General features: G+C 44.1%; 1 protein-coding gene across 1 annotated transcript in view; it reads left to right on the plus strand.

Annotated features, from left to right (window-relative positions):
* The window catches only part of SMG5 (SMG5 nonsense mediated mRNA decay factor), a 344,692-nt gene that overhangs the window by 21,408 nt on the left and 310,615 nt on the right, over nt 1-12,669 (plus strand). Inside the window, exon 3 of the mRNA XM_069218000.1 lies at nt 1,678-1,801. Within this exon, the coding sequence (XP_069074101.1) occupies nt 1,678-1,801 (124 nt within the window). The remainder of the gene's footprint in view (nt 1-1,677; nt 1,802-12,669) is intronic.

Here is a 12,669-nt window from a genome sequence, read left to right on the forward strand (position 1 = left end):
CAGAGCACTTCATAGAGTGCCCACTTTCTCCAGGCACCATTATGTGATCAAGACCCTACTGTGCATGGTCTTTGCACAGCTTTTCACAGAAAGCCCTCTAAGTACACACACTCACATCCTGTTAAGTGGTGAAGGCTCTACAGTACACAGCCTTTGTTTAGTGACTGCTCTTCACGATAGCCAACACCCTCTATATGCACAAACCCTCTTAAGAGGGCAAGCACTGTCTAAAAGCTTACACTCATTAGCAATACAAAAGCTATAGAAAGTTTCCTATAGATGTAACTTACTGAATACATTTCAGTGTAAGCGCTGTATAGAAAACTGTCAATCATTGGTTGATGTCATCAATTATGTTATTGAACATTTAAGGAGTGAAGTTGTATGTGAGGTCATAAGCAGTGCCAGGCGGGGCACAAGTTATAGTTAGCTCATTAAACTATAACTGATGAATCTTTGTTTTTTTAAATTTTTGTGACTGACCGTTTCATCTTGCTGTAATTTCACTCAACCTTTTTGGAGGGGCCAGGGGTGTGTGCAATGTATGTTAAAATGTACATTTTTAAACTACATAAACAATGAACTCCACCAGTTACACTTAAATGAAGTAGCTATAATGTTCACACTGACCATGCACAGTGATGTCTTTTATTTCAGATGTCATTGATACTATCACTGATATCATACAACATATCATGAGTGATGTATTTTAAGTAATGAGCAGGGCATAGCGAGTTTGCAAGTTATTTTTTTCATCATTGAACTATAATTGGAGAATTTCAGTGTGTGCTTGGGTGCAAATTTGAGTGTATTCACTTTAACCTTTGGGCGTTTTTCAGTGAATTTCTAGGTTTTCTTTTAACATAAAGTAATGTTACTACCATTCCCTCAACAGTGGCTGCTGTCTACCCACCTCCCCCACTCAGACGTGTACACTCTTTTGGCATGTGTGACAGACATAGAGTTGGGTGCAGGGCCTTGCCTATGGCCAGGCGCGTATTCCAAATCCCCATGGCCCCCAGCCTCCACCGTGTGTGGCATAGGGTTGACAGCAGCACCTGTTCTCCCAACCTTTTTAAAAAAAAAATTTTTAATTAAAAAAATAATATAAAATTATAAACCAAATTTGGCTCCAGGGGCAGTCTCTCTGGAAGTCTTGCTAAGGGAGTGATTTCACATAACGTCCTCCAGCAACAATGACTAATGTGACTGTGCCAGAAAGGGCAGAGTTTGCAGTCCAGGGATTATAGACCGAAAAGCCACGTGCATGTAGATGCAAAGAAGGTCTGTCCTGAAGAGATCAAGATTCTCCTGATTCTATAATTGCAGACTCTTATTTGCCCAAAGGTTGGGAAGACACTAGAGACCTAGTGTAGGCCAGCTCTATCCCTGATCTGTTTCCAAAAGTGATTCAAAGAACATCCATGTCTACCTGCTTTGTTGCAAAGCCTTAGCGTGCCAGGTTATTTCTTCTTGCTTCATGCCAGAAGAGCCATAGAGGTGGTTAGATATGTCAGAATTCACATTGGCAAGATGAATCTTCCTTAGGACAATCTACAGCAGGGTATGGTCTCCAAGAGCCACTGCTAAAATGTGGCTCTGTGCGTTTGCTTACTTTCAGCATCTGCTGAAGGATGAAAATGAATAGCTGCTCTCCTTTTTTTTTGTCCTATTTAGGTTACGAGAGCTGTGTGTGAAGCTGATGTTTTTGCACCCAGTGGATTATGGCAGGAAAGCAGAGGAACTGCTTTGGAGAAAGGTTTACTATGAAGTTATCCAGCTTATCAAAACAAATAAAAAGGTAAGTGCAACCATATCAGTCTTTGGATTTGCCACTTTGATAAAAATTTAGTTTTATGCAGCTGTGTGTTAGCCAACTGGGCTTCTGGTCTTTGCTGATATGCTTCCTGGGAGTGGGTTTAATTTAAAGAGAGTTTTACTGATAAAAAGCTACAATGCAAAGGAAGTGGTACAATTTAAACTACTTCCATTGAATTAAAGACTGCAGCCTGGTCCACTTCTTCATGATGTGCTGCAGCCCAACCTGACAGCAATGGCTGCTGTAATGTACATGGAGCTACCAAAATATGACTGTCCCCAACAGTCCAGGATAGTGATAGGATGGAGGGCAATGTGAGTGCCATATTATCTGTGCCCAGGGAGTAGCATATTGAGCACTTTTTCCTAATCTTGTATAAACTTGCTTGCTGCTTTTATCGTCGGTGCTTCTTGCCTGCTGGACAAATAAAATATTTTTACTCTCCTGCACCTAGCATCGCCTTACTTCAACTCTTAGTGTTTGCAATTGGAAATGTGCTAATGAAGTCTTTTGCTTCATAATGGCACTCCCTTAAAGCAGGGCAATATCTTTGACACCCTGGTACTTAAAAAAAAATTAGACAACCGAAAATGTCTCATCAGTAGTGCAAATTATGTGATGTGATATGTGATTGGTTTGACTGATCTAATTGACCAAAAGGCTCCTCCTTTTGTGCCCTACCTAAATCGCCGCTCTTCCTTTGAACAAGACTGTTTTACTTCTCTCTTTAGCAGTAAATGGTCTGGGTATCCCTTTATATTGCTGTTGTCAACTTAGTCCTCTGGATTCTCCCACCCCCACCAGAGTCCTGAGTCACAGCTCCAACTTCCTCTGCATCTTTCACCGAGCTTTCCATATCCTCTCCACTTCTGCTGTTCCTTTTATGTCAGAATGTGCTCCGTAAATCCCTCCCTGCAGTTCTGTGGTACTAGACTCTATCAAACCTATATCCCTGCTACAGGAGCCAGTGCTATGGATTTATACCAGCCCATTCTTATCCTCATACTTTGTGGCCATGGTACTTTGTTGACCCGACTGCTCTCCTGCCTCTTTCCACCTGTTGGCGCCCTTCTATCATCCTAGTGCTTTCTTTCCCTCACTTTTGTGTTCTGGTCACTATCAGTAAACCTCTAGTCTGCTATTTATGTATATGAGCATTGCCATATCGTTAACATTTTTCATTAAAAAGTCTTTTAGCTTACACTTTGTTTAAATATTTCATCATCACTTTTCTGGTTGGACATCTGAGCCTCTCCATTTTCCTGCCTTGTGCTGTGCAATACATGTCCTTATAGCTCAACTCTAGAAATATTAAGGGATTTACCATGTGGGCTGCAGTTTGAAGAGTTGCCTCAGGGTGGAAGCAAATTCAGCTGCTGAAGGATGTGATGAGCTACTGGCAGCCAGTTTGTTAATCAAGCTCAAATATAAGACCGGCTAAAGAGGGAGCAGGCAGCTACAAAGAGAGTGGATGTGAAGGGAGTTGAAGCAGTGTGCACAAGCATGTATAAAACAGGAAGGATATGGACTTTTATGGTAAGACAGGAAAGAGTTCATGGTACTGTGGTGGGAGGCATGCGGAGAGGGAGAGGGCATAGACCATTTACAAGTTGGTGCAAGGGTTTGGAGTCGAAGAAAAGGAGACCTTTAGTGAGAGCAGGTTAGGTGATTAGAGAGCACACAAAGTTGCTTGCTGCTGGAGGGATAGAAGCTTAAACGTGGAAGGTTGTGCTCGCCCAACTAACTGAACTAGACAGTAGGTAGAACAACTAGCTTTCTGTATGACCATGTCCCTTTGGCATTAAATTTTCCTCCTAATTCTACACATTCTGTGGTCATTGCAGAGCTATAATTCTGCATAGATTTTTGCTGTTGGCCAACCCTGTAATAAAGCAAGCTACACAAACCCTTAAACTAGGTATTCCTTTCGAGGCTTGGCAATGGGCTGCTGTGACAACACAATTCCCAGTATATCCTCAGATTGAAATCATCCAGGATTTACATATTAGGCAGGTAGATTTCCTACTGTAAACTAGGTCATGCATTATTGAAGGGTGTGAAAGAAAACTTTAATTTCATTCTAGACTGCCAACAAAAACGTGGCAAAAGGAAGGAAAATGAGGATTGTGATGCTCTATTCAATATATCCACTGCTACAGCAAGGAGAAAGTATTAGACAGTACACATCCAGGATGCAAATTGTATTTAGATTTTTTCCATCTCTAGCAAATTAAAATTCTCCATCGCTGGATCCTTATTAATTGCCATAAGCACTGAATTGTATGATCCTGGAAAGAAGCATTGCAAAGGTTATAGTAAATAATACTCATACAACAGATAACCATATATATATCACATTTTATTGTTGTTTTCGTGTGTGATGCAATAGACTGTAATAATACTTTGCTTACATCTCAAACAACATATTAGCTATAGGGATTATATAATAAGATTCACTAGAACCCCCCCGCCCCCCTCCCCGGTACATTTCTCATCATAAGATTGCTCCTTCTGTGTCCTGTACTAAGTTGGTACTACATAATATTCCTGTCCTTTCCTTTCTGTTCCCCTCTTTGCCTCCATTTATCTTTGCTGTGTTGTCCTGGCTTTCTTCACACCTTCCGTCTCAAATTTTCCAAGACCATAGTTGTCCCACGGAGTCCACTTTGTCCTATCCTGTCTCCCAGTTCCCTCAGATCTTCACGTATTTTTTTTCATTGCCTCCCTCTCTTTATATTTCTCTTTCCAGTATTCAGCATCTATCCATACCCTCCCACCATTCACTGTGGCTTAGTGCTATCCCCATCTTCCGGCTATGTCCCTTTTTTGCAATAATACCGCCTAAATTAATCAGTAGTTTTTGATATCTCGTGTGGTCGGTTTGGCCCCATACCCCCAGTATCATTGACTCTGGTCTGATTTATATGTTAGTCCCCGTTGCGTGTTCCAGGGTCTTCCCCACTTCTTCCCAGAATCTGGCGACCCAGGGGCAGGTCCACAACGTATGGTAGAATGTGCCCTCATTCCCACATCCCCGCAGACATTTATCATTTGCTGCCCTTCCTATCTTGTAGAGCAGAGACCTTGTATATTATACCCTATGTAGCACTGTAATTTGTATTAGTTTGAGGGATGCTGGAATGGCCACTTCGGCCGGGGAACATTAGTACCTCCATCCAATTTTCCTCCTCCAGTTCCTTACAGTCTCTTTCTCATCTCTCCCATATATTAGATAGTGAGGGTTGTGTATGTCTCATAATTGTACCATAGGTCTGTGATATTAGTTTCTTTTGTATCTCCCCCTCTAGAAGTCTTGTTTCTAATAGGGCATTTTCCTGTGTTTCCTCTTCTGCGGGAATGCTATGTTTCAAGGCTGCCTGCAGGTGGGCGTATTGTAACCATTGTGTGTCCGAGATTTGGTATTCTGTTTTGAGGTGTGAAAAGGGTGCCACCCCATTTGCGTCCCATATGTCAGCTAATATTGTCCCAGCCTTTATAGCCCGTTAAGGTATTTATCTTGGTTAGTCTGGTTCCTTCCCACATGGGTGTTTTTGGGGTGAAGCGTGTGGCCCATCCCATTTTTCTGGTGATTCTTTCCATGTTTGTATGACCGTTTTTGTTGCTGGGCTGAATGCAGGGTTCAATTTACCCCCATATAGCCAGTGAAGTTAACTCTGTTTGTGCATTAGTTCCCTGTCCCCTCTAAATGCTGGGTCATCTCATGGGGCAAAGGCCCAGTGATTTATTATGCTTAGCTGTGCCGCCTCTTAGTACTTCCGGATATTTGGCAGGGCAATGCCCCCCTCATAGTTTGATCTTTGTAGGGAGTGCAATTTGATTTTATGTTGCCTCCCTGACTACAGTAATGTGCGTACTGGAGAGTCTGTTTTGTAAAAGAATGCATCTGGAATTGGGTATGGGGATTTGTGTAAAACATAGAGGAAGCGAGGCAGAGTCACCATCTTAGAGTGCTACCCTACCCATCAATGAATTCGGGAGGGTTTGCCAATGGTTAATCTCCATTTCAAATCTCTGCAATAGAGGTTGTAGATTGGTGTTGTAATGGATGTGGCGTTTGCCGGAAATCCAGATGCCTAGGTATTTGAACTTCTCTATTTCCACTCTAACTGGTAGCGTTATTGTTTAATCTTTCTTCCATGCCACTACTGGGAACAGTAAAGGTTTATCCCAGTTTATTCCGAATCCTGATACCTCCCCGAAAGCCCGAGAAATGTCTCCCAGGCGGCCTAGTGAAATGAATGTCGGAGTCAAATATAATAAGATGTCATCTGCATATAACGAGATCTGTTCCTCCTCATTGCTATTGGTGGGCCATCCTTTAAGCAGCGGGTCTATTCTTATTCAGTTGACCAGGCCTTCGATCGCCGACGCAAAAAGCATCGGCGACAGAGGACTCCCGTGTCTGGTCCCCCTGTTGAGGCCGAACTCTTCTGATGTGTATCCATTTACTCTCATTTTTGCGGTTGGGCTTTTAAATAATAACGCAATCCATCTCCGGAATTTCGGGCTAAACCTCATCTTGGTCAGCATCCCGAACATATATCTTCATTCTACCGTATCAAATGCCTTATTGGCATCTAGGGAGATAATTGCTCTTCCTTTGGTCGACTGTGTTATCAAAGCCAGATTGTTATGAAGCCTTTGGAGGTTCAGGGCTGTAGAGGGGCCAGGTATAAACCCTGTTTGATCCGGATGGATCCGGGTCGTCATCAACGTACTCAGTCTGACTGCCAGTGTCTTTGCCAGTATTTTAGTATTGACATTTAACAGCGAGATCGGGAGATAGGAATCCCCCTGGTGTCTGGGCTTGTTTGGTTTGGGTAGAAGGATAATCGTCGCTGTTCTCATATCGGGTGGAAGTTCTCTGGTTTTATAAGCTTGTTGTAATGCCGCATGCAGGTGTGGCATCTGCCCCTTACCGAGCTTCTGAAAAAACATGATGGGGAATCCATTGGGCCCCAGTGATTTCCCTTTATGTAGTTGCCCTAGCGCTGCCATCAGTTCGTCCTCGGTGAAATCCTCCTCTAGTTCCGTAATTTGCTGCGGGGATAGGTGCGTCATGGGCCAGTCAGTAATAAAGCTATCTATTTCTGCCTCTGGAATGGTTATGTGGGATTTATAAAAATCCTTCATTTGGGTTGCTGTTTCCTCCATTATCTCTTTGGGATCCCTTATTAGCTCCCCTTGTGCTGTCCAAATTTCCCTAATAAGGAAATCACTTTGTTCCTTCTTGCCCAACCATGCTAGCAGTTTGCCTGCTTTATTCCCAGCCTCCTATATCAGTTTACTTTGTGGCAGGTATTGTTGTCGTACTTCGTCTCTGGTTACTATATTGTATTCCTCCTGTAGTGTGGTCAGTTTTACGTATATTTTGCGCATTAGCTTCAGGCCTTAGGCCTCTGTGCACTTTGCCCTAAATATATTTTATTCATTTGCTAACAGCTTAGAGCCTCTGTGCACTTTACTCTAAATGCTTTCTATTAGGCTTCGTACTGTTATTTTACAGAATAGCCAGTTCTACGGTGTTGTTTTTTATTCATATCACACTGTTTTGCCTACTTCAGCACTGGAGTTCTTCATAACATATTCACTCTGTGCTTTAGTCAAGGATACAGTCTGGTACATTGCCGATAGACGTGGTAGGAGTCTAGACTTGCCATTCCTGCGCAGGAACATTTTGTGATCACGATGACATGTTAGTTATAAAATCACTTCCTTGTCCCAATACATGCAGAGGGAGATTCCGACCAGGGAACCACAACTAGACGCTGACTGCCTCGTTGCAGATGCTGAACCAGATCACAGGCCTTTGCTCAGGTATGAGTGTGTCCGTCTCCCTAGTGATACAGAAAGGCAAGCTGAAAGCTTAACATGCTGTGCTCTAAATAGAACAAGCAGAGGGAGAGTAGAAACGGTTAGGAATTATGATAGCTTTATTTCTATGTTTTACTCTCCTGGTTACTATATCAATCCTACTATGTTGTATTGTTCTGGTTATTGCGGCTCACGCCTTAATATCTAAAATACAGTCGTTTTATTAAAACATTATATAAAACTTATACTGTCTTTGTCATTTGTATATGAGACCATATAGTGAATGAGAGAGTTGGTTTGGATCTGAGTGACCACGACTTCCCTGAGAAGTTCCAAAGATGTCATGCGCTCGGCTGCCCAATCATTTCTTCCCCGTGGGAGAAATGAGGCACTGCTAGTTAGCCGGAGCAACAACCGGATTTAGGGTGACAGAGTTCCTTACACGTGGGTCAGACTCAGTCCCCCACACGTTATCGATCCTGCTGCCTAGAAATCCAGTAGTCTCATTTAGGATAATGAGAGCCCACGCGACATGGCGCCGCCAACGTTTGGTCTGGCTCTAATGTTTGGGTCCGACTGACTCTCTCGGTCTCGTATATATTTTGACTCCTCGGTTCCGTATGCGGAGACGTCCGTGGGGCTGAGGGTTTCCGCCACCACAGGTTGGGTACATCCTATTACTTAGTGGTTGGTTGTTCAAGCTTGAACTTTGAAAGGAAATACCCCGATATTGGTGTGCCTTCTCTATCCTAGAGCTATTATTGTTATACTAATGGCGAATCCAGTTGTAGTAAATATACCGCTTAATATGCGATTTCTGCTCACGGGTCATCTGATAGCACATGGACTGACGGTCCAGGGGGGTCCGGTCACTTTTGTGGTGGACGCCCATGCAGCCTATAGAACAGAACTTTTTTATTCTTGGGTCGTATTTCCAGCAGCTGATGGGGGTACAAATACTTTTCACGAATATACTGTTGCGAATGTCCCTGGACAATACAGGGCTTATGCATACTTAGAAATACCTTTATCTTATCAAGAACACCATAATTGGCTTGATGGCGCCCTCCCACATTCAGTAACACCAGTACGGTTAGGTCCGTTGAGTAATGATGGTCCGACCTGGCCTTTATTGGCTACATATACACCATATCCTGGAGTGGCAAATGTGGCAGTGGCTGAAGTGCGTCGTTTATATGTGGAATTAACTGCAACGTACAGACGATTAGTTCAGTTTGTGATGCAGACATTAAATACTAATGCAGCGCGTGCTGCTCCAGCTCATCCACATGCGGTGGTGCCGGGAATAAATCCGGCCACTGTACACTCTGTAATGGGCAAGGTACCGGCTAAACGTGAGGAGACTCCATTTTGGCTGGCGCAAAAAATGAATACGCTGGAAGCAGTATTTCCCCATACGGGACCTCAGGATAAGCATAGAATTTTGACGATGTGTTTGCCGTATGGGATGGTTCCTACGGTGGATCTTTGTAATACTTGGGGCACGGTGTTTGCCGCTCTCTATACTACAGCACACGGTACACCAACTTTGGCTAATTTGCCGAGGTGCTTAAACAAATTCAGGATGAATATGGGGCTGCCCCTGCCTTGGATTTAGGCATGCAATTGATGGGTAATTTTGACGCGGTTTCTTCTATTATTTTGAGTAATCTCAAGGGGGAGGCTGTAGCACTAGCAGTACGAATGCGTCTTCGGGACGTTCCGCAGATTAATCAGGAGCGGGAACTTCCGAGAATAATAGCTGAAACATATTCTAGTATTGGTCGTGATAGCCTAGGGGCTCGACCGCAGAAACCACAATTGCAGGGTAAAAATAATAAGGATAATTCTAAGCAACAGCAACCTGAGGGTGCGAAAAAGCGCTGGGATAAGAAACAGCAAACACCTAAGAAAGATGGTGGGCAGTCTCTGCAACCGGAGACCCCACAAAATAAGTATAATCTCAGGAATAGGGATACTTTGAAGACGCCTGATAGATATCAATATACTGATACGCGCCAATCTCGTTCCTTTCAGGACTCCTCGGAGAAAAGAAGTGAGAGAGGTGGGCGGTCAGAGCGGAGGACGGAGTACGTGAAACCGAGACAGGATTCACAACGCTCAGCGGAGGTTTCTATTAAACAAGAAGAGAAACCGCTGCAACAAAAACAGCAGTTTAAAAAGAATAAAGTGGCAGCAGTTTCAGTTAGACATGCCGCTCAAGAAGAGAGTTCTCTTGACGAACAAGACATGGGCGTTAGCACTGTTAGACAGCGCGGCAGAGGTCACAATAGTTCGCCGGAGTCTTCTAGAGCATCTGGAGGCGAAAGCAACTGATGGCTTCATACAAGTCGAGACGGCGGATATGCGAGTCTCTGATCCTGATCAAGTATATCTTGTGACTCTACGATTAGAAGGGGACATTGACCGCGTTGTACACGCCATCTTTTGGGACCATATGGTGAAATCATATGATGTCCTGTTGGCCGAACAAGATTGGCCACCTGACTTTGTTCGCGACTGTCCAGTTGGGGAGGAGGTTATTGCGCCTTCCTTTTCACCACTTGTTCCGAGAGAACTAGCGGAGTCATATGGTAAATCATGGGCTCTAGCACAAGCCCCCGCCCTATATAGAAATAATGTGGGGTGGGATAAACAATCACCTTATCATGTCATTCCCATTAAAGGAGAACCTCAGCCACAGCCGCAATATCCTATTAAATTTGAAGCAAGGGCATCGGTTCGGAAAATTCTTACACAATTGGAGTACCAAGGTGTGATTGAGCCTTGTGTCTCGCCGATGAATAATCCCTTATTTCCGGTTGCTAAACCGGACCATTCCTATAGGATAGTGGTGGATTACAGACATTTGAATAGTCATACACGCACATATGCTATACAGAATTCACATAGCGCTGCGCTTATGAATAATATAGTGCGTAAAAAATACAAAACAACCTTGGATATCTCGAATGGATTTTTCTGCCAGAATATAGCACGCGAAACTCGGGACTATACCGGTTTCAGTGCGTTTGGCTCTCAGCCTCCTAATACGGTTCGGAAGCTCCAGTCTTTGTTGGGGGTTCTGAATTTTGGCAGAACTTACATTCCTGATTATGCTACACGTATAAAACCCTTATATGAACTGATTCGCCCGAATTTTTCAAGTAGATTTTGGACGATTGAGCATACACACATACTGCGAGAGCTGCAGAATGATCTCTTAGCGGTTAAACATTTACACACGCGGGACAATAAAACTCATTTGGTCATCAGGGTGATTCCTGGGGCTGTTGGATTTACGTATGTCACCTTTAATGAAGGGGAGACAGTCCCGATAGCATACAAGTCCCACTTGTATTCTGCTGCAGAACAACGTTTTGCACAGACTGAGAAAATTCTCACTGCAGTACAGATGGCTGTGATCAAAGAAAGACCGCTAGCCCAGGGCCAACGCATTATTGTCGTTTCCCCAATTCCGGCCTTGGAGGCTGTTACAAAAGCGAGTGTTCCTAATTCGAAAGCTTTACACCCGCGGTGGATACAATGGGCTACGTCTTTGACGGCCACTGATGTGGATTACATATTTGACCCTAAGCTGCAGACTCAAGAATTTCTTCAATATGAAATAGAGTACCCGGTTCCTGCTGGCACATTACCTATTGACCAATATGAAGTGGTCATGTATACCGATGGCTCTGCGCAACCGGCGGTAGGGACTAAACAACCGTATTCTGCTGCTTGTGCGGTGGTGAGCGGGACTATGGAGGGGGGAGTTTTCTGCCCCCGACATACTTATACTAAAACCTTGGGAGATTGCACGGCGCAGCTGGCTGAGCTCAAAGCTCTTTTGTTAGCGTTGGAGCATGCAGAGCCGGCGATATTGACCTTGCTGGTCTGTGACTCCTACTACTGTGTGCAATCCTTCAATGAATATCTGCATTATTGGAAAATGAATGGGTTCAGAGATTCTAAAGGCAACACCATTAAACCTAAATTGTTGTGGGGTAAGGTTGCGGGTCTGAAAGAGACACTTCCTAAAGTCCATGTTGTACATACACTTGGACACCAGCGCGTTGGAATACACGTTGCTGGGAATACTTTGGCTGATGAGGCTGCAAAGGCGGCAGTGACTATCGCCACTGTAGCCGCGGTAACTCGTTCGAGTTCAAAACCAGACATAGAGATTACGGCTGATGGCACGCCATTTCCTAAAGGATTCCCTTCTAAATATAGTTACTGCTTGAGTGGTGCACTAAATGCTGTTGTTAATATTCCAGGCGTTGGTGTACGTGAGTTACCGAATAAGATTGAGAGACCTCGATTAATTTCTGCAGCGCATGAAGGGGTGGCATCTGCGCATGCTGGTGTGGCTGCCACGATTTCGCTTTTACAGGCCCGTTATTGGTGGCCTGGTCTCTATAAGGAGACAAAGCAGTATGTCCTTTGTTGTGACGTCTGTCAACAAATTAAAGCATCGTCGGCTAGACGCCCGCAGCAGACTCCTCTTCTGATATCAAATAGACCATTACAGTGTGTGTACTTGGACCATTGTGGTCCACTGACACCAGATAGTGCATACAAATACATATTGGTTGCTGTAGATTCGTGCTCCAGATTTGTGTGGGTCTGGCCACAGCGCTCGGCTGACGCTCGGACTGTTATTAAAGATTTGCGTATCTTTGTCGATACATTTGCAGTTGCGGCTTTTCATTCGGACCAGGGCCCTGCTTTTGCCTCTAAGGCATTCAGGGACACCATGGCTTCGTTGGGGGTCCAACTCCAATTCTCGTCTCCATTTCATCCCGAGGGAAATTCTGTCGTGGAGCGTTTAAATCGTGATTTAAAGCAATCCTTAACAGCCAGGGTTATAGGTACGGGTCGTAGTTGGCTAGCCCACCTGTATGGAGTACAGAGAGCACTTAATAACTTGCCTAGAAGGTCACTGGGGGGTCGTACTTCATATGAGTGCCTGTTCGGAACACAAATGTATGTTCCTGATCTAGATGGTCCTG

This window comes from Pleurodeles waltl, chromosome 12, assembly GCF_031143425.1.
Source record: "Pleurodeles waltl isolate 20211129_DDA chromosome 12, aPleWal1.hap1.20221129, whole genome shotgun sequence".
NCBI classification, from domain to species: domain Eukaryota; kingdom Metazoa; phylum Chordata; class Amphibia; order Caudata; family Salamandridae; genus Pleurodeles; species Pleurodeles waltl.